Below are 22,829 nucleotides of genomic sequence, written 5' to 3' on the forward strand. Positions count from 1 at the left end.
ATCATATACTTCCTCAGTTCTAATAGAGTTGTCCACTTTACCTTTATCATACAGTTTAAGAAAAGCAATTATTGTTTGTGGATTTTGTGAAATTTTACATACTTTTTTTGTCATACTCCTATTTAATATAGTACCCATTTGCAATTTACTTTCATTTTACTCATTAGTAGATTTTAAATAAGGGTAATATAAAAAAGTTAAGTGTAACAGTTAGTTACTTTTTGAAAGTGGACAAGTATTTTGGGACAATTTTTTTTTAAAGTGGACAACTCTATTAGGACGGAGGGAGTATTTAATTTGATTTTATTATGAAGAATATTTAATTTATATAATGCTGGGGATATAAAATTATTGTTTTAAATTCTTTTGCATGGAAATAATTATTTTAAAAAGTAAGATTAACTAGTACTTTCTTATATTTTAGAAGTTTCAATTCATTATTAAGAAAGCATTTATTATTATAATTTATTCATGTTTATCCTTATTATATTAGTGGTATTGGTATCTTCTATAATTGTTTTTAAGATGAATGGAAAATTGATGGAAAAAGAATTTTAAAATAAAATTATTTTAAGAATAGGAATAAAACTTTGAGATGAGATATTTTACAATAAAATGAAGGAAATTATTAAAAATAATAGAATGTCATAGTTAAGTTATAGTCAAATAAATGGTCAAATTATGCTTTTCAATTATATAGTGGATTTTTTGGAAAAGTTATAAATTTTGTTTAAAAATTAAATGTCTATTCTAAAAAAAAAATTAAAAAAATTAAATGTCTTTGAAAATTATAATTTGGTGTATAAATAAATATTTATGTTAATTTAGTGTTTGAACGGTTAAAAATATAATCTTAATATATTTTAAAATATTATATTTTCTCAATTTTTTTGTTTATATCGAAATTTTAAAATCGTCAATTTTAGTATTTTTTTTGAATTTTCACTTTTAATTATATTCATTTGTTAAAGTTGGGGAAAAAAAATACAACTGTGTTTTTTAAATTATTTATATTGTTGAAATGTAATTTTTTATTATTAAACTCCTTAAATATGAAGCAATATGAATGCCTTTTTTTAATATTTTTTTATTTCAATTTAAACAATAACTCTTTTTTTAAAATAATGAAAATTTCATTAAAGGAGAAATAAAAATACAACTTGATCAAATATTGAATATATCAATACATTCAAGAGGTACAATAATAGAACATCAGTAAAATAACAGAAAATCATATCTAATTTCTTTAATCGCATTAACAGAGCTTTTTGAATATGCAATTCGGCGATCCGTCCGCTCCACTCGAAGGTTATTTTAAACTACAAATCGACTATTTGGTCTTTAAATGAGTCCGATTGAGAGAATAGTAGAAATAAGTTTTCTACTGATAGCACTTCAGATGTACACTTTGTAGATAATTCCATAAGAAAATAGCAAAACCCATAAAGAGTAAGAGCTAGAACTCCATTAAAGAAGACAAAACATTCATAAAGGAAGAAAGAAAAATAATTACAGATCTCAGATCTGTAATTATTAACGTAAAATAAATTAAATACGAGATTTAAAAAAAAAACGAGAAGTTAGGGAGGTGATTTTGAATTAAATAATAGCCAAAATCACCTCCCTCTTGTTGCGGTTAGGGTTTCTGAAAAAAAAAAAAGAGTTTAGAATTTGAACAATAACTCAAAGTTGAAATTTAGGGGTGAGTTTTTTGCTCAAAAAAAGGGTTGAGACAACGGAATACATTAGGCTCATTTTTACACTTATCCCATAATAAAATAAACCCAAACTTTATACTATGCCTTCGGTAAACGACGACGATGAACTCCACACTGACGATGAAGGATACGATGACGATGGCTTCAACGAGGATTTGGAAGCCCTAAGGCGAGCCTGCACTTTAAGCGGCACAAATCCCGACGAGTTCAACACTGATTCTCCAGCACAGTTTGGAAAATATGACGACGGGGAAGATGAAGAGGAAGAGGAAGAAGAAGAGGATAACGATGACGATTTTGAACTGTTTAGGAATATAAAGAATAAGTATTCGATACCTATGAGCGTAAGTGATAACTTTAGAGAACCAATTTCTTTAGAGCCCTTATGCGCCCTTCTTCCTGATAATGATAATGGTGACGATGAGGACTTTGAGACTCTTTGCGCCGTGCGGCGGCGTTTTTCTGCTTATGAGAGCAACGGTAAGTTTTTTGGTTGTTTCTTATATTGTAAGATTTATTGTTCGTTTCCGGCGAGCCCTTTGTTTCCGATGAGTTGAAATAATTTAACTATTTCCTAACAAGACATTTGGCTGAATAGTAAGTAAAAATAGAATTCTGATTTTCGTCCATATATTGATAGGAAACTAAGGTTTAAGATTTAGGGTAGGGTTTAGGGTTTAAGAATTTAGTTTTGGGGCTTGTTTGGAATATATTTTTAGGATATTTGAATGCAATCGAATTTTTGGAAATTCATTTCATATTTGGCATGATTTTTTGTTTTGCTCTTTTGTGAATAATTTTTTTTTTCTTATGCTGAAACAATGCATAAGAAATTGTATGAATTTTATCGTAGATGCTTTGGGGAGAAGAACGGAGAATCTTGCAGAGAATCCAGAGGATGTATCCAATGTTGCATTAACGGATAGAAGGGCTTGTAAAGTGTTTCCAGATATTGAAGAAGATGATCATACGGCCAATTCATTAAATGATACTCAAGAGATGCAACAATCTGGATTAATAGTACACCAAACGTTGGATGAGAATAATGAGTTGTTGTGTTTGGGGCTGCAAGATTCTTCAAGTTTACCGAAGTCCGCGCATGTATTTCTTTATGCCATTAGGAGAAATCGGTCTTATCAGAAATTTTTGCAAAGTAAGTTAGCTCAAATTGAAGTAAGAATTGAGGAGAACAAGAAATTGAAGGAGCGTGTTAAGTTCTTAAGAGACTTTCAGGTATCATGTAGAAAATTAACTGGCCGAGCATTGGCACAAGGGAAGGATCCTCGTATTCAATTGATATCAGCAAGGCGAATAGTGAGCTCTAAAGATTCAAAGGTCATTATGTTTTTACTCATTATTTTTTTGTTAGCGAACTAACTTTTTTGTGTGCTGATATGTTATTGAACTATCTAGTTGTATGCTTGTTTGTCCTTACATAAGTAAACATTTAGCATGACCTCTAGTGTCCATCGCTAAAAGTGAATTTAAGAAACAACTTGAATATTGCTATCTTACTAGTATTTTGGTCTGTTTTAGGTTATTGGTGTTTATTGAGTGCCGATGAATTTTTGTGTGCTACTTCCAATGTTGATCAATTTGAGGCTGTCAATCTGTTTATACTTCCACTTTTTTATACCTGTGTCTCATCTCATATCTCTAGTATTTATGAGGTTGGTTTTTCATTCTGCGGTCAAGTATTGGGGACCAGTTCATGTTCCATTGCTGTCTTTAGATACTCGTGTGGTTACTAAGGTAGTTTAATCTTCCAGAGTTAGTTTGAGTAGGATTTTAAATTGCTTTAAATGACTATAGTATGTGTACCTTAAGATTTTTCATATATCCTTCACTAAAAAAAATATTTTTTTTTTCCAGATTAATGATAAAAAAGTCTCTGCAGTGTATGACGGCCCAGTGGAGAATGCACAAGTTGTGAACTATAGAGAAGCATTCAAAGATTATCCTCTTACATTGAAAAATAAGAAATGGACACATGAAGAAAAGGAAAATCTTAAAAAAGGAATAAGGCAACAGTTTCAAGAAATGGTGCTTCAGTTTTCTGTGGATCAACTGAGGTATGTTCAGTTATACTCAGATTGTATGTTACGTTTTAAAAACCAAAAGGTATTGGATCCAAGTCTCACCTGCATTGATAAAATTTTGAAACGTATCCCAATTTAGAGCATGCATCACATGCATTCACATATAACCAGTAGGGTTAAAAGTGCTCGCCTTATGTGCGAGCTTAAGCACAAATGTGAGGCACAAGTGGGACTGAAGGCTTTTGCATGTTAAAGCGACACCCCTTTTAATAAGGCGCACACTTTTTGGTTTAAGTGCAATTTTCCGACAAAGTGCAAAGCAATGTGCTTCTTTTATGTAAATGCGTTTTAATAATTTCTTAGGTACTTTTATTTCTTAAATATAAAAGGATACAATTATATTTCAAATTATGTACGTATCTTTAAATAAGAAAGTTGGCTTAAAGCACTATTGTTATTAGCAATAGAGTTTTGTGGCTTATGTTAAACCACTGACAAGGAACATCTTAACATTTGTCTTTCTATATGCTTCCTTCTTATTTGCATTTTAGTTCTGTGCAAGATATTTGATGCTGGTACTGTCTATTTTGTTCATAATTTATTTTATTTTATTTTCTATTTATCTATAGTTACTTTCAATTAATATATTTTCTTTGTGACCTAAAGAATTATGTCTTGATTGTCCTTTGTTTTTATACTTTTTTTTATGATGTATTCATTTCAAGTGATTCTAATATAAGTAAAATTGTAAAAGTGGAAAATATACACTCATTAAATTTGAAATCAAAATTTTATCTAAAGACTTTGTAAGTTTGATTCTCTTAATTTGTTCTTGGCTCAAAACTTTCAGCCATTCATGGTTCTTAATCCTGATATGTTTATTACTTTATTCGTACAAATAGAAAAAGAAAATTAAGAGTCAGAAGGACATATTAGTCTGTTTTGTGGATTGCAACACAATACAACTATAGAACAAATGGCAGGCCCTATATTCATTAATGGAAAACTCCTTTGCTAATAAGAACAAAATTCATCATTTTGCACCCACTCAAAAGATGAGCATGCTTTTTTTTTTTGAATTGTTGGCCTTATTATTGTATGCAAGAGGGCAGTTATCAAGTGTTAAAACATTATTGCGAATATCATTAAGCTGTTTTTGAAAAAAAAATGGAATGCGTATGCTTTCAAGATAACATTTCTCTCATGCATTTGAAATTGAAAACTTTTGTTCATAATGTACTGGTCAATAACCACCATAAGAGGTTTTAAAGGATTCTTCATGAGGGTGAAAATCAAGTTGACTCGAGTCTGCTTAAAATATTCTCCGGCTTACTTTAAAGTTATGCTTTCTGTTTGGGTAAATTTCACATTACCTTTGTGACTGTCGGTTTTTCACATCAACATGAAAATATATATTTATAGATATCTCTTAATTTGAAAATTTGGCATTCTTTTAAGAAACAACACCGACTTTTGACTGCATTACATGCTATATGTTTCTTATGATTTTGGTTTTTACTTGATTACATGTTATTTTGAAGTGGTTCAGAGGGATCTCTTGGATATGTGACTGATTGGGATAAGATTCTCCCGTCAATCCGAGATCTGGAAATTACACCGGAAAGATGTAGAGAGTTTCTTCCAAAGGTTAATTGGGATCAACTGGCTTCTTTGTATGTTGTCAATCGTACATGCGCAGAATGTGAAGCACAGTAAGTACTCTCTTTACTTACTAATTATACCATGCATGCTTATTTAGTTAAGCTTGTTTTTAGATAAGCTGTTTCAAGCAGTATATGTTGCTTCTCTTTAACAGGCTTTTTGTTAGATTGATTTTACTGAATTCCATAAACAGATTTTTTCCTACGCATTGCTATGGATGCAGCTTTGGGAACTCACTCATGAATGTATTTGGCAAACGACATTTTTGAAAAAAAAAATGAGACTTTGACATGGAAGGTTAAAATTAACTCCAATAATAAGAAGTTCAAAAGAAGATTAATTCATTAAAATTAACTCCAATAATAAGTCTTAAACACTTAAACACTCCAGGCGTGTCCCGGTGTTCCCTCCTTTCAATAGTAAAAACTGTCAGGACACTTATTTTGTCGTATCCCCGCTGTGTCCCCATGTCCCCCTTGCATATGGCACCTCCGAGAAGTGTTGGTGCTTATTATGTTGCAGGTGTCTTTTGGTAATTTCAGATTTATGCAAGGATAGCATTGCCTGCAGTAGAAGTCCAATTGTTTGTTTTATTATTGCGTGTATAAGAGTCCTATTTGGTTTAGAAGTTCCTCATTTAATAGTATTATGATTAGTTTAAATCTACAAATACTTTAGTTTATTATTGTGTTTCAGAGCATCTCAAATTCATTATTTCAGCAATCTTTTGCTAAAGAAGTTCTCTATTTTTTTTTTAATATCCCAGATCTGAATTTTAGGTAAAACTGATCTGTAATACAGTCCTGAACCTCCAATTACCAATAAAATAACCCTACATCAGCCTTGTCAAATCTGCCTGCATCACATGTCCGCTCCTATGTTACTAGGCTGTATTTCCTTCAGGTTGCTTAAAAATTATAGTTGCCAAGTAATTTACTAATAGTCATTGCATTTCTACATCCCATAGTGGTCAGAATCATAATGTCAAAAGACTCAAAACCAACACCTTATTCCCTCGGTGCAAATTATTTCAATGCATGAATAATTAGTTATTCTATCTACCCCCAGGACTTGCTTGGGGGCACATGTTTTACTGATACCATATGTCACTTGTTCTATTAAAGGTTTCTATATGCTGTTTCTGGTCTAAGTTTTGCACTTCTTGATTAATGGCTGCTAGATATTTATTGAACTGGTCCTGTGACTCCTGTCTCAATTTATGCTGTGCTTGACCAGTCTTTTGATGTTTATTGATTGTCAGTGAAGCATGCTTTCAATCAAGCCAACTTTGCAGATGTATATGACACACACTATCACATGCATTTACCATTGTTGGATATGAATAGAAGTGAAAGGATATGTAGGACCTGTAAATATCATATGCTTTATGCAAAAATAGTTCCGTTGATTACATCTGGAAAATGTCATCAGCACATTGTTTTAAATGTAATTCCTCACCATATAAACCTTGTTAATTTTATTTTTGCTACTTCTATCTTGATGTAAAATGTTGTCTCTGCAGGTGGTTGAATAGTGAAGATCCATTAGTCAATCATGGGAAATGGACTCCTGAAGAGGATAAGAAGTTATTGTTTATTGTCCAGAAAAAAAGGTTGACTAATTGGTTTGATATCTCTGTTTCACTGGGGAGAAATAGGACTCCATTTCAGTGCTTGGCACGTTTCCAGAGGAGTTTACATGCTGGAATAATTAGGAGTGATTGGACGAAGGAAGAAGATGCTCAACTTCACATTGCTGTAGAAACTTTTGGTGAAAATGATTGGCAGGCTGTTGCTTCTATTTTGAAAGGACGGACTGGCACTCAATGCTCCAATAGGTCAGTTCATCTTCCAAAACAATACTTCTGTGCAATCAATTTAAATAAGCCTTTAACTGATGATTCAAACATTTATTAGCTTTCCACTTTCCAGGATCATTCTTTTGATTCGTTGTTTTGTGGTTTTTAGCTGTTTCATGGTTGAGGTATTTAGGGCGTTCAGGAATCGCCTGGCTTAACCAACCATCAGGTTTGGGCGAGCTATTTTCCCATGCCCAATCTGAGGAAAGCTCGACAAATAAGTATTTCTATATTTTGGATGGACCAAGCCATGGCCATTTTCCTTTTAAAATGAAATATACGTTTTTTGTTTTTCCAATATTTTGATTCATATGGTGGGATGGTTTAGACAAAATGCCAGGACATATCTTTTTGGCTGGCCTTACCAAAGCTCTTATAGAATCTGTTTGCGACCCTTAGTTGGACAGGCCCTATGTAATTAATGGAAGTACTTGAAATTTGAGCAATTTAGGACTAGTTTGATTTAGACAGCTAGAATTGTTAATGGAGTATGATTAAAAAATAAAATGGCAGGAGAGTAGATTTCCATTTTTTGTTTCTTCTGCTGTTTATAGTTCTAGTCTGTCATGTTAAATAATGTAACCTGGCACTTTAGGCAAGAAACTTAAGGTTCAACAGGCATTGCACCTAGAGTTCGATTTCTTATTGCAGATCCACACAATGGCGTTATTGAGAAATCCCTGCATATGCTAGTGAAATATCCCTTAATGATATGATTCAAAAAGAGGATTCATAAAACAGGTTGTAATTTGAGGCTTGAGTGGCTTTTTCTATTCCTAAGAATTTGAGATTTGCTGCATTAGAACTGGAATATGCAATTAAATGGGATAAGAATATGATTAACGTTAAAGATATTACCCATTTTCTATTAGCCTTTTTTTAAATTCATGATTGTTTTGAAGATCTTTTCCCATCAAATATGGAGGTTAGATGTTAACTAGATGATGACTAGATTTTTTCTCAATTCGATACACGAGGTCATAATATAATGATGCGGTTGCAAAAAATGATATCCACCTTAGCAAAATCACATCAGTGAATGAGTGCCTCGTCAACATATGCATCGAATAGAGAAAAAATGAAACTTCTTGCATCAATTTAGACGTTTTAAAGTTCGTGATTAAATTGAGAAAACAAGTATAGTTTATGAATTTATTTAGCATTATCCCTGAATTTTACCCGAATTCCTTGAGACCCGGTCCCTTATTGGCTCAAGTTAAATCAGACGTGTTGAATGCTCTTTCAGTTTTTTTGTTAAATCAATTTGTTTATACTATTTATATGTAATAAATAATATAGTTTTCTGCTCCTAATAAAAGAAGAGGAAATTCTTTATTTATACAGGCTACCACGATCGACTCCTCCACTGTGACCAAACACTCCCTGCATATGCAAGTCTTTTATTTCGCTTTGCAGTTGCAAGTTTTCGACCTTCAGTAACCTTCATAACCTAATTACTTGTCAAGCTGATAAGTGGATTCCTCATGAAAATGATGATCTTTGGATTTGGATTCAGTTTGAAAATTTTCCTAGAATACTTTCTTTTAATCCATGTTTTTGGATAAATTTTAGCTGCTGTTTTTAGTAAAAGGACTCATGACAAATATATTATAACATGCAGATGGAAGAAAACATTAGACCCAAGTATTGTTAGAAAAGGCACATGGACTTTGGATGAGAGCAAACGCTTGAAAGTAGCTGTAATGCTTTTTGGCCCAAAAAATTGGAATAAAATTGCTCAGTTTGTGCCAGGCCGAACTGGGGCCAAATGCAGAGAAAGGTATGATGGAAGAATCTCAAAGGTGATTTCTTTGATATATATAATTTTAACTTCTTTTATGGCAGATGGGTTAATTGTCTAGATCCATTTTTGAAAAAGACTGGGTGGACCGAAGAAGAGGATTCAAGGTTAAAAGCAGCAGTTGAAGAATGCGGACACAGCTGGGCGAAGGTTGCAAAGTATCTCGTGCCACGAACGGATAGCGAGTGTTCAAGGTAATAAGTTTTAATTTATTATACTTTGATTTATTAATATTTTTCCAAGTTTCTTTGCCTACATTATGACCTGCATTTTGTGCACATGATCAGGAGGTGGAAAACTTTATTTCCCCATGAAGTTTACTTGCTACAAGAAGCTAGAAAAACGCTCAAAGCTGCACTTATAAGCAACTTTGTGGACCGTGAGTCTGAGCGGCCTGCACTTGGTCCTTGTGATTTTGTTCCTTTACGAATGATAGAATCAGCATCTGAACCTAAAAACATGAACAAATCCAGGAAACCTAAAAGGAAAGCCAGGTATATCATTCGGGTATTATACTTAATAGTGTCAAATGTTATCTTTTAATTTCTTTCTGTTTCTTTATTTTTTTGTCATTGAATGTATATTTGGTTTGCGACCTTGTTATTTTGCAGAGGGGCGATATCTAGAAAGGGTAAAAAGGATTTTACCTATATTTTCATTAACATCAGTGGTTTGTTGTATATAACTTAAAGATTTTGAGATGCATTGTCCTGTTGAGCAATAGTTGTATATTCCAGTGTCGGTAGGTCCAGGCTTATTAGTTCAATTTGTGATGTATTTTTGTGACATTTTCTTTCCGCAGCTCTTCAAAGAGGCACAGATTTAAAGAAGGATTGCATGTGGAAGACCTGAGAAGAGACGATGACACTGAGGTCAGTGAGAATATTATTCAGTGTTATGCCAATGATGGAACATCAGGTGAAGAGAATCATATGTTATCTCTCGGTCATCTGGATCCAAATGTCATAGCAGTAACCAACAGTGAGCTGGATGATGCGGTTGGGCAGTGCCAGATCAGTAAGTTACCTCTGCAATCAGCTAATTCTGTATTGTCGAGTAAGGATAACAAGGCTTGCAACGTAACATCAAAAGTTAGAAGCAATGATTGTTCCACTTCCAAGACAAACAATGATGAGGATAATGTTACACTTGCTTCCTTTATTGCTTCAGTTAGTCGTCGACGCAAAAGGTCAAAAGTTGGAAGCGAGTCTTATTCGAACAACAATGACGATAATGATACACTTGTTTCCTTCCTTCAAAATAAATCAAAGAAGAAAACAAAATTGTCGAATTGTTAATCAGAATTTTGCATGGCTACTGAGGTGCTTAGAGGTGAGATTTTATTGTTTTTTCTCTTAATGATTATCTTTTAGGCCCTTTCTTTTTGTTTTTGCATTCCCAGTTTTGTGAATCTTAGTGAACATAACCAGGCGTAGTCTACAATTCCATCTCTTGTTTAGAGAACAATCTTGTGTATCATCCACATTGTTAATATGATTTCGAAGTTTTGGCTAAAATGAAATTGATTTGTTTTATTTTTTATTATCTAGCACCTGTGATGCATATAAACTTTGCAAAATTTGTGTTCCGGATATTGAAACTCTTGGAAATTCATAGGAAATGGTTTATGCCATTTCGGTAACTAACGAATATTAGACACATTTACTTAAAAATAAGATCTAAATATCCACAAATAAAAAAACTAATTAGCTTTATACAATCTTTATTATTCATATTATCCATAAAAATCTATCCTTTTAGTTTTATTGGATTTTATAACATATTTATAACGTTTGTAAAATGGCAATTTTAACTATAACTATTTTAGATAATTTATTATTTGTTAAGAATTTAAATTGAGTATATTTAAATAGTTTTTTTATTAATTATTATAAGTATACATATAAAATTTGATACATGTTAATTAGTTGGTTGAAAAAGAAAACGGCAGTGTGTTCAAATTGTTTGTCTTAGTGAAAAATAACAGAAGTTTTATACATAATTTTTTTTCTTTTTCTATTACCCCTTGGATTTTTTTACATTTCACCATTACTTTTAGTTTTTTTTTTAAGCTGGTTCTTTTGAATGTTAAATTTTTTTAACATTTTCTTTGATTGTTTTTATTTATTTTTTGCTCGTAATTTTTCTTTGTATCACGACTAGCCATTTAGAAATGAATGATAATGCATTGTAATGAACCGGTGTTTATGATTAGTATATCGATGTTCGGACACAATCTAATTCTGAATCACACTGAGATCAGACCACCACTCTTGAATTGATGTCCAAAGTATTTTGTATGTATTTCCAGTTGCCGTTTTCTTCTGTAATTACATACAACAGTCAAATAGATGTCACACGTCTCAAAGATAAGAAAATATATCTAATCTTGTTTGCATATCAACAGTTATAGGCCTAATTATTTAAAAAACTCCCACCTTGTAATATTTTTTCGTTTATACCCTCACGTAGGAAAAAATTCATTTGTACCCTTTTTTTGATTTTTCATTTTCATCTCTACCTAAAGAGCTAATTTGACCTCTTTTCATTTGAACAAATATTCAAAATGATGCTTTATATTTAGTTTATATTTTAATTAAACATTAATATTATTAGTCATTTATAATGTTTTCATCCTTTAATTAATTTAATTGTCAAAAATTTAAATTTTAGAGTAGAAATGAAAATGAAAAATTAAAAAAATGGTACAAATGAACTTTTTCCTACGTGAGGGTATAAACGAAAAAATATTATAAGGTGAGGGTTTTTTAAGTAATTAGGCCACAGTTATATGATCATGTTGGCCCTATTTATTGAATGTAATGCTAAGATCAAGTATTAATAGATTAATGAAGATAAGAGTTAGTGGTAAAACAAATCCTAACGTTTCACTTCTTTTGCAATTTAAACTTAAAGATTAAAATATTACAAAATAAATCCTAACTTTTCCAATTTTTGTAAATTGTACCTTAAATCGTTTTCCGGCCATTATTTGCTTATAAGACAACCATCTTATTGGCATATTAAATCCTAACATTTTAAAATTTTGCAAATAAAATCCTAACATTTCGCATTTTTGCAACTTCTAGCCTAAAAAAGATGACCAAGTGGCTGGAATTAGAACTTGGCTATAATATGTAAAAATTAAAAAGGTTATGATTTGTTTCGTAAAATTTTAAATGTTAGGCTTAAATCGCTAAAAAACTAAAATGTTGGAATTTGTTTCGCCAATACTCCTTAAGATAATTATATTAATTTATAATTCAAACGCCTAGAAATTTTAAGACTGTCATAAAAAAATTAATTCAGTATTTATCAACATGGTTGCCATGAGGCTGAGCGAACTGGGCACCCCCACAACCTTTTATGCTTTCAAATATTCTTTTTTTTTTAAATTGTCCATATAGTTAAAATTGTTAGCTTCAAGAAAATAACTTATTTATTAAATTATAAATATAAAAACTAATATAATTCTATTTATTAAGTATAAATTAATTAATACCTTCATTTATTATATAAAATAGGCTTAAATGACCAAAAATTATCAACTTTCGCGTGTTTTTACTATTTGCGTAATCTTTTAATTTTGATAAAAAAATACATGAACTTTCAAAATTTTGCATTTAAGAGCACGTGTGTGTTTTCTTTGAAAAATAGTGCAATTTTACATCCAAAATGTCGCCGTTGTAATATAAAATATTGTCGTTTTACATCAAAAATGGTGTCGGTGTCTTTAATTGTAAAATTTTAAAAGTTCGTATATTTTTTTTATTAAAATTAAAAAATTATGTTAAATACCAAAAACACATAAAAGTTGTTGATTGTTGGTGCATTTAAGCTTATAAAATATTTATAAAGGTACACATTTTACTTTGTTAATTCGCATATTGTATAAAGTGATCTGATTGGAAGAATAAATTTGAAATATGAGTGTTAAGATCATGTGAAATTTTTACTCTTATTTTCAAACACATTCTTGGAGTTGCCTAAGAAATAATAATTCCAACTGAAATCTAATATGCATGATCACTTCAATTGACAAATAGTTAATAACTAGATGGTCTGCTCTAGTGATGGGGCTCTCTCATGAAGTGGAGGTTTTGGGTTCAAATCTCCACATTCACATATTAAGAGATTTATCTTTTAAGGGATACACATAGAGTTCCAGTGATAATACGGTGACATTAAATTTCTAACTACAATAGACCTGGCAATTCGTGTATGCGGGTCATAAACGGGTCAAACCCGTTTAGACACGAACACGATTAGTCTAAACACGAACACGACACGATTATTAATCGGGTTTGATATATAAAACCCAAACACGACACGGATATTATACGGGTTACACGACACGACACGTATAAACACATTTATCTAAACGTGTCAATGTATCAACCCGTTTAAAGTGACACGTTTAAACCCGTTTAATTATTTAACTACTTTTTTTAATTTATTTAATATAATATTAAAAGAATTATTAATAAATTTTAAGATAAATACTATTTTAATTGTATATAATACAAATAATTTAATTAAAATTAAGAATTTAATAACATTTAAATTATAAAAATAAATAATTAAAACTAATTAACCGTGTTTAATCGGGTTAGGCGTGTATAACCCATTTAAATACGAAATTAACTGTGTCATAAACGGGTTGACCCGATTATGACCCAAACCCATTTACATCAAACCCAAACCCGTTTAATTTCGTGTCGTGTCGTATCATTTAATCGAATCATGTCTAAAATTGCCAGGTCTAAACTACAACAACTAAAACTCTAACAATCTATTTACATACAGTAGACCCTCTAATAATTAATACTCAATAAATTAATAATTTTAATAATTAATAATTTTTTTATCCACCATGTATATTAATTATCAGAGGGTCGAGTATATATGGCAAAAAAAAATAGGAACAATTTCAGAGTAATTGTTTGCTCACGTTATTTTTACAATAAATTAATAAAGTCTAATGATAAACAAATTCAAGATTATTCATTAAATTATTAATAATTAAAGATTTTTTTACTGTAATATTTATTAAATTATTATAAAAATAATATGATATAACCGTTGTATATGAGATAATTTTTTTTTAATTTTAAGTCAAACCGCATCCCAAACAATTATACAACGCATAAAAAGAGTATTAATTGAATGAAACTCTTTGATTCTCAATATGTGAAGTAAAGTCCAAAGATGAGAGATCATGTTATTTAATACAACAAAAAGAATTTGGGTTGCATAACAAAATATTATTAATTGCACAACAACGAACATCTAACGCCCCCCTAAATAAGAGTCGTAGGGGAAGTTCCCAACTGTTCAAGCATTTAATTGAAGGCATGGTAAACCATTTTGTTCATTATTTTTCTGCTTTACCCACTTTTAGTCCATGCACTTTCATTTTTTATATGGTATTATATTTTCCTATTAATATGTCTATTAATTTATACTGATTGTAAGTGAGACTGACATTTTTTTATTTCGATTTAAATTTCAGTATTTTTTATTTAGAGCAAATTACTTTAAAGCCCCCCACGTTTGTCATAATTCACAGTTTGGTACCTCTTGTTTGAAAATCAAATGATTTGATACTTCAGTTTTGATTTTTTAAACTATAAAGTCCTTCTGTTAGTTCTGTTAATAATTTGATATTTACTTTCAAACGATTTGGTACCTCAGCTTCAATTATATAAACGATTTAGTACCTCACGTTTAATTATTTTAACGATTTGGTATCTCATTTTCAAACGTTTAGCAAATGATTTGGTATCTCACGTTTCATTCCGTTAACAATTTGGTACCTATATTTAACATAAGGGCCTTATAGTTTACAAAATCAAAACCGAGGTACCAAATCGTTTGATTTTTAAACAAAGGGTCACCAAACTGTGAATTATGACAAACATGAGGGGCCTTAGAGTAATTTGCTCTTTTATTTATAAAGATTGACTTATTTATCGTTTTTAAAAAATAAACTTTCTGAGGATTAAATTAATAATCAAAGATTTAAAATTCAATCAATATAATAAATTCATGATAAGTTTAAATATATTTCAACTAAAAAATATTTAAATATAATATTGCAATTTCTTGAATTAAGTCGATACTGAATTTATAAAACAAAACTAAGTAGAATTAAATTATCAGAGCACGATACCGTTTTCATATATGAAGTGTAATAGCCGAAATAAAATAGAGCTCAATCTGTTTTTAAGAATTTAATAATAAATTCATATGAACCTTTAGTTATTTAATTTAATATGTTTAAGAATTTTATGGTAAGAGACTATGATCCAACTACTCGATACAACGATCTATTAGATCGTGTCCTGCGGCATCGCGATGCAATCATATCACATCTCAACTGGGTATGTATATTTTTAGGCTTTCACAGTTTTGATTTATATATTCATAATGATACCATGAGTGCTTTAGGGCGCCCTCAAGATATGTTTTCAGAACCGAAATGGAAACCAAGCGTTTCGTGGTTCAAAAGTGCGGAATCTCGTCTCAATCATCATTTGTCAGGACTATTCGGAGTAATATTTAAATTTAAATATCCCATAAAATAATGAGTATATGCATTATTTATTGAACATTAATTTAAGAATATAGTCTAAATATTTATTATGAATAAATAATAAGAGATTACAAGTGAAACAATGAAGTATTTTAGTTAATAGAATCTTATTAGATAAAAGAAATTAATAAAAAAAAATGAGAAATATAAGAATTAAAGTACAATTTTAATATTATTGGTGCATGAACAACTTTTGTTACAGAAGGACCTGATTTAATTGAAAAGGAAAGTCCAGGTACTAGATCTTTAAAAACAAAAAGCATAGGGATTTAATATTAAAGTAATTAAAGTACATGAACAACAGAATGTTTGATATATATGTAAAGCAAAGCAAAATGGTTTGTCATGTTGTCATGCTTTATTCTCACTAAAACCTCGTCCATGGCTTTCTCTTTCGTCTCTTTTTCTTTTGTTCATCCTCAACTCCAGAATATTGTCTCTAAATTCACTCTCTTTGACACCATCTTGTTCTATGTGAGTATCTTTTTCTTAATTCATATCTTTTTCTTAATTCCGGCAATTTATTAATAAAATTCCGCCAGTTTATGCCTATATGGCGCTCGGGTTTTAATATGAAATTTCAAATTTGGGAGAACATGAAAAATGACTTGGTAAAATGGTGTTAGATGTCCCCGGTTTGTATGATTGATGTGTAGCTACGTAAGGAAATTAAAGCACAAACCGGCTGTCACGTAGGTATAAATTGACACTATTTTGTAGATATTTGTCTAAAAGTATACTATAATTAGTTACGTTTTGAAGCTTGGTATCCAAATTGCAAAAATGAAAAAGTACGGTTACCGGAAATAAAACTAAGAGTAAATGTTATGGTAGGGTATACATTTGGTGGACAAGCTAGGATTATGGCCGAGGCTACCAGTAATAGTGGGAGTAATATATTTGGGTATTAGAAGGCATCTACATCAACGCTACAATCTTTTACATGTTGGAGGAGTGGATGGTCACAAATATGACATCCAACAATTTTCTTATCGAACGGCCGACGGCAAATTTAATCACCCCTCCCATCACACCATTGGCAGCCAAGGAACTTTTTTTGGTCGCAACATGCCTCCTTCAACTTCCCCTTACTGGGTAATTTTCTATTCTTCTTTTAAATCAATCGTCCTTTTATGTTCTTTATCATCCAAAAAATGAAAGGCCAACCCATCTTTATGTCCCTGTAATTTCATCTTTTTGTTTATCTGCTTCTCCTTCAAAGTTTTGTATTCATTAGGTCCGCGTATTTGTGAATTTTTCGACAGATTATCACATATGTGTTCAGATGCCATTACTGTTATTACGTGAAAAAAATGATTAAGTGAATTTGAGTTAACAACTTAAGTTTTTTTAATTCAATCGGTCTCTATATATTTAAATTTTCGTTTTATTTGATATTTGTACTTCCGAATTTTTGTTTATCTAGTCCTTGTACTTTTAAATATTTATTTATCTTCAAATTCGGCCAAACGCGCGTTTCACGGCGAGTGTAGTACAAACGCCTTTATCATCCAAAAAAGGACTTAGAAATTTAAAATAAATTAAGTACAAGCCACAAGGACTAGATAAAGATAATTTTTTTTTAAAAAAAAAACAGATAAACAAAAATATGAAAATACATGGGTCTTAAGATGTGTTTCACCAAAATAAAACCTTTCTATATAATGTTGACTTAATGGTGAAACAAATCCAAACCTCCACGACTTGTTGCAATTTTATCTAAATTTTTAAACTTTTATGATAATAGCCAAACTGTATTTTTCAGTTATAATAATAGCTAAATTGCTGGCCAAACTTGTTAGCCTGATTAATGCGCCTTAAAATTAAAGCACTTTTATGGCCCTTCGTCGAGTATGTTTTTAGAGTTTCTTTCTCAGGATGTGCCTTTATCTTCACCGGTGGATTGACATACTTATTGTAAATTTTTGTATGCGATTCCTGTTGTTCGTTACTAGTGAGTGTAGCATTGATTAGTTATATATATAGTCTTGATTTTCAATTAGACAATTAAGCTACTATTGCAATGGAAAAAATAGAGTTTGTCTATTATCATAAAATTTTAAAAGTTTGTATTAAATTGCAACAAATAGTAAAAGTTTGAATGTTTTTTCACCATTTTTTTTATAATGTTTGATTCTAACAATTTTCTTTCTAATTTTTTCAATTGTATCTAAATATTGTACATTCATCAATTCTATCATCATTTCATTTTGATTAATATCTTTGAATTGCAAGTCGGGTTAAAATAAGAAAAAAGATTCTTTTATTTTTTATTAACCTCTGTATCTACATATTTATAGAATTATTTTAAGACAAAGTTTTTAGCAAACATCTATAAAAAGTTTACCTAGTAAATTGAGGTTAAAAAGGTAAATTTATTATTTGGACTTTAAGAATAATGATAATATATAAACTTAAATGAAAATAAACTATAAACTATAAAGTTTTTGTAATTTAAATATGAACTATTAATATTTAGAATTTTCAAATGTAATTTTTATTTTTTTATAATTCAAATCACCGATCAATTAATGCTGACTTGGAATGTTGAAACTAAAAGTGATTTTAATATTCACATCAACAATAATTAGTTGAATTATTAAAATTGTAATTTGAACCATAAAAGAGAGAATTTTTTTAGTTAGTTTTTTTTTATACTAAACTCTTATAACATTTTTTTTTTTTAACAAAAACTCTTATAACATTTGAGTTATAACTCATTGATGGTTTATTAATAAACTAATATTATTCGGTATTATTAGAATTGTTGTTTTTTTCCTCAAAATATTATTAGAATTTGTTACTATGCTTGTTTTGGGCATGCAGTTGTTAGATCCTCACCCAACAGTGGTGGCAAACAAGCTTTTAACAAGGAAGAAGTTTATAGACAATGGGAAGCAATTCAACATGATAGCCTGCTCATGGATCCAATTCATGGTTCATGACTGGATTGACCATATGGAGGATACGCAACAGGTCGAAATTAGAGCACCGGATGACCAGTGTCCATTAAAATCCTTCAAATTTTATAAGACAAAGAAAGTTGGAACAGATGGACCACATGTCAACACTGGATGTCTGAATACAAGAACTCCGTGGTGGTAATTACATCATCATAATAATAATTGATGTTTAATTAGAGTATGATGTAGTACTCCTGATGTATATAGTGGCGGAGCCACTCACGAGCAGGTCTGTGCGACTGTCCTGGTCGGAATTGATCAGACACGCAAATTTCTTTAAAAAGAATATTGTGTTTCAGAGTTCCGCTTTGGTTGATATGAAGAATTCGTTGATTAGAGTTTTCACCTTTAAAGTTCGCCCTCTAACAATATTTTCTGGCTGTGTGCCCCTGTATGTATATGATGCAGGGACGGGAGTGTAGTATATGGGAACAATGAAGATGGAATGAGAAGAGTGAGGACATTTAAAGATGGGAAGTTAAAGATTGGAAAAGATGGGCTTCTTCAACATAATCACAAAGGCATTCCTATTTCTGGAGATGTCAGGAATTGCTGGGCGGGGTTTTCCCTTTTACAAGCCTTATTTGTCAAAGAGCACAATGCTGTATGTGACATGCTTCAGGAACATTATCAAGAATTTGACGACGAAAAGCTGTATCGCCACGCGAGATTGGTGACTTCTGCTGTGATAGCCAAAATTCATACCATTGATTGGACTGTAGAGCTCCTAAAAACGAATACTCTGCTTGCAGGAATGAGGATCAACTGGTATGGATTTCTTGGGAAGAAAGTAAAGGATTTGTTTGGGCACTTTTGTGGACCTACGTTCAGTGGACTCGTGGGTCTTAGAAAGCCGAGAGATCACGGAGTGCCTTATTCATTGACGGAAGAGTTTACGAGCGTCTACAGAATGCATTCTCTTTTACCTGATAAACTCATCCTGAAAGACCTCCAAACCCAAGTCCCACAGGAGTACTTCTCTTTCTAATTTCTTGTTCCGTTTCATCTTCTTTTGTTTGAGCCCCTAACTAATTGTCTTGTAGGGTGGCTATGGAGGAAATGGCTGGAAAAGAAGGGGAGAAAAGATTGTCCGAAATCGGATTTGAGCAAATGTTAGTATCGATGGGACATCAAGCATGTGGAGCTATCGCCTTATGGAACTACCCTTCTTGGATGAGAAACCTCGTTCCTCATGACATCGATGGAGAAGACAGACCGGATCCTGTCGATATGGCTGCCTTGGAAAGTAAGTATGGAATTCACTTCTCATAATCAATTCATCCTCATAATATTCTCTGTTTTGATTAGTCTACAGAGACCGGGAGAGAGGAGTGGGTCGGTACAACGAATTCCGAAGGAACTTGCTCATGATTCCTATCACCAAATGGGAAGATTTAACAGATGACCAACAAGCCATAGAAGCTCTTCGTCAAGTATATGGAAATGATGTCGAAAAGCTGGATTTGCTGATTGGTCTCCATGCAGAAAAGAAAATCAAAGGCTTTGCCATCAGTGAGACCGCTTTCTTTATATTTCTACTCATTGCATCCAGGTACCAACTAACTCAATCCAACTATCAAATACACTTGCATTACGTACATTCATCTAAACTACTTCACACTCACCGATATTCAGGAGACTCGAGGCTGACCGTTTCTTCACCACCAATTTCAACTCCCAAACGTACACAGACAAGGGGCTACAATGGGTTAACGACACAGAGAGCTTCAAAGATGTGATGGACCGCCATTTTCCCGGCATGGCCCAGAAATGGATGAGATGTTCAAGTGCGTTCGCTGTTTGGGATTCAGATCCAGATCCCAAAAACTATATTCCTTTATACCTTAGACCTGCTTAATCTAAATCATTTATATCACAGCCGTTTTGCAGTTGTTAGCTCAGATGTTTGAGTTATGCTAAATGAAATTTGAAGACTACTATATATACGGATGTATCCAAGTATCTCGAATAACGCAAAAACCATCAACTTTTGAATTTTTTTCAATTGCACCTCGACGTAAAAAAATGCTCAATTATACCCTATTTCGTATGTATGACTTTTAATTGTATCCTAAATTGAATATTTTAATCAATTTTATTAGTATAAGGATGAAAACATTCAATACAACTAATTATAAGAACAAAATCATATTCTTTTCTATTTGGACAAATTCAAACAAGTTTTTTAACTTTTAAAAATATTCAAATAAATTATAAGTAAAATTTTAATCATATTTATAATAATTTTTTTTTTAAAAATTAATAAATCAAAAACTGACATGTCAATGCTTTCAAATCCACCACCGTATTTTTTTGGACCTGCCGTCTTCTTATACTCTTTGGAGGTCTCGTACTCCTTCCATGGAGGACGAGCAGTCCATGGAAGAGGGTGACGAGTTTGACGACAAGGGTTTGACAAAAGGCGGTGGTGGGTCCGAGTAAGACAGTGGCAGATTCAGAAGTGTTTTAATGATTATTTTTTAAAATTTGTGGAGATTTTTTTTTGTATTTATAACATTAGTGAAAATTTAAAATATATGCTAAATATAAAGATTTTTTTTAAATGTTATCCAATAAAAAAGAGGTAAATTAGATGATTTAAGGTATATTTTAAAGTCAAACATACAAAATATGGTATAATCGGCCTTTTTTTATGTCGGGTGCAATTGAAAAAATATATTAAAGGTTGATAATTTTTGAATAATTAGTCATTAAAGGCACCATCATTACGTCATCTGCTTTTATAGTAATGAAATATTGGCATGATTGAATCCTATAAGAAAAGAGATTCACGAATATATTTCGAAGTAGGAAAGAGATTCCTACTTTGTAGCGTAATATTCTCTTTTGGAGAAATTTTTAGATAGACTCAGTCTACCACGTCATCCATACACTAAATCTATTATATTATGACACGTCATTAAAATAATGGCACTATCGTAATATTCCTATTCAAAAGTGTAAATAAGTAATAAACAAAATTACGATAGTGCCATTATTTTAATGACGTGTCATAATGTGATAGGTTAGTCCACAGATGACATGGTAAACTGAGTCTACCTAAAAATCTCTCTCTCTTTTTATACTTTTTTCTGTATTTAGGGAGAAATTCTAAATATGAATGTCTTTTTATTTTAGTCTTTACCCTCATTTAAGAGGGTACCTTCAATAGATTTTGAAGATCTTATCTTTATATTCTAGTATCGTACTCTCTCCGTTCCATTCTAATTGAATATATTTTTTTATTTTAGGTGTCTCATTCTAATTGACAATTACTATTTATAAAGTACTCCTTCCGTTCTTTTTTAATTGTCCATTTAGCAAAAAAAAATTATCTACAAATAATTGTCCATTTAGAAATCTCATGTGATATTAGCTACTTATCTTCAAAGTTTACCCATCCCTAATAAATGACTCTACGTTTTAATTTAAAAGGCATTTATTAACTAATAGGGCTATATTAGTATTTTTTTTTTATATATTAAGACAAAAGAAACACTATCTTGGTATGTGCAATATTGGCTAAATGGACAACTAAAAAAGAACGGAGGTAGTACTTTTCATACTACTTTTCTCTTTTTATCCTCTTCAATTAATGCATTTATAAAGTATATTTTAAAAAGTTGTGATGCATTTAATGTAATTTGAGGATATAAAAGTAATGTTACTAAAATTTCTTAAATAATGTGCAATTGAAATTTTCTCAATTAGAATGGGACGGAGAGAGTAGTTGACTCTGGATTCAATCTTTTATCGAGATTCTCTCTAGGAATCGGTCTTCTTAATTATTTGGTTGACCCCTTGAATGATCTGTTCATTATCTTTATCGGACGACACCTATGCGTATTTGTCTTTAGGCTGGCAAATCCTTTACAAATTCGTTCATGCTGATACATGTCGTCTGTTTATTTCAGGACGAGTTTTGAGATAGGCTTCGGTTGGCTTAATCTTGTTAAACTATATAAGTCGTGTTTTCACCAATAAATTTTTAAATTTTAAAAACTATATTTATTTCCATATATTTTAATTTATTTAGATTACTTATTTAATTATTTAAATATAATTTTTTTTATTAACAAAAGTCATTTAAATTATTTGAGTTCTCAATAAATATAAATTATTTATTAATATTTTCATAAAATTGGTTTAAATAAAATAAAATAAAATCTATATATAAAAGAAAACTCTAGTGA

At 31.0% G+C, this 22,829-nt stretch overlaps 2 protein-coding genes across 5 annotated transcripts; both read left to right on the forward strand.

Annotated features, from left to right (window-relative positions):
• The first annotated feature begins 1,655 nt into the window (after positions 1–1,655).
• Positions 1,656–10,613, forward strand: LOC126659970 (uncharacterized). Of its 2 annotated transcripts, none has more exons than XM_050353308.2 (9): positions 1,656–2,198; positions 2,572–3,053; positions 3,591–3,790; positions 5,299–5,469; positions 6,942–7,256; positions 8,899–9,057; positions 9,123–9,272; positions 9,366–9,572; positions 9,881–10,613. In XM_050353308.2, exons 1-9 carry the CDS (start codon positions 1,799–1,801, stop codon positions 10,374–10,376), a joined length of 2,580 nt encoding a protein of 859 aa, XP_050209265.1. In that variant the 5' UTR covers positions 1,656–1,798; the 3' UTR covers positions 10,377–10,613. The 2 variants fall into 2 exon arrangements, with proteins under 2 accessions (XP_050209265.1, XP_050209268.1); XM_050353311.1 differs by having other exon boundaries at positions 2,099–2,198; positions 2,549–3,053.
• Positions 10,614–16,010: 5,397 nt separating this feature from the next.
• Positions 16,011–20,641, forward strand: LOC126665217 (alpha-dioxygenase 2). Of its 3 annotated transcripts, none has more exons than XM_050357940.2 (7): positions 16,011–16,147; positions 16,508–16,768; positions 18,500–18,774; positions 19,045–19,608; positions 19,680–19,882; positions 19,945–20,188; positions 20,272–20,641. In XM_050357940.2, exons 1-7 carry the CDS (start codon positions 16,019–16,021, stop codon positions 20,492–20,494), a joined length of 1,899 nt encoding a protein of 632 aa, XP_050213897.1. In that variant the 5' UTR covers positions 16,011–16,018; the 3' UTR covers positions 20,495–20,641. The 3 variants fall into 3 exon arrangements, with proteins under 3 accessions (XP_050213897.1, XP_050213898.1, XP_050213899.1); XM_050357941.2 differs by having other exon boundaries at positions 18,500–18,771; XM_050357942.2 differs by lacking the exon at positions 16,508–16,768 and having other exon boundaries at positions 16,012–16,147.
• The last annotated feature ends 2,188 nt before the right edge of the window (positions 20,642–22,829 follow it).

This window comes from Mercurialis annua, linkage group LG1-X (genome assembly GCF_937616625.2).
Source record: "Mercurialis annua linkage group LG1-X, ddMerAnnu1.2, whole genome shotgun sequence".
NCBI lineage: Eukaryota > Viridiplantae > Streptophyta > Magnoliopsida > Malpighiales > Euphorbiaceae > Mercurialis > Mercurialis annua.

Excerpts from the sequence above, each read along its gene's own strand:
- LOC126659970 (XM_050353308.2), top strand. The coding sequence starts at position 1,799 with ATGCCTTCGGTAAACGACGACGATGAACTCCACACTGACGATGAAGGA. Across the intron at positions 9,273-9,365 it reads ACGGATAGCGAGTGTTCAAG|GAGGTGGAAAACTTTATTTC; the intron begins GTAATAAGTTTT and ends GCACATGATCAG. Across the intron at positions 9,573-9,880 it reads AAACCTAAAAGGAAAGCCAG|CTCTTCAAAGAGGCACAGAT; the intron begins GTATATCATTCG and ends TTCTTTCCGCAG.
- LOC126665217 (XM_050357940.2), top strand. The coding sequence starts at position 16,019 with ATGTTGTCATGCTTTATTCTCACTAAAACCTCGTCCATGGCTTTCTCT. Across the intron at positions 18,775-19,044 it reads AATACAAGAACTCCGTGGTG|GGACGGGAGTGTAGTATATG; the intron begins GTAATTACATCA and ends TATATGATGCAG. Across the intron at positions 19,609-19,679 it reads CAAACCCAAGTCCCACAGGA|GGTGGCTATGGAGGAAATGG; the intron begins GTACTTCTCTTT and ends ATTGTCTTGTAG.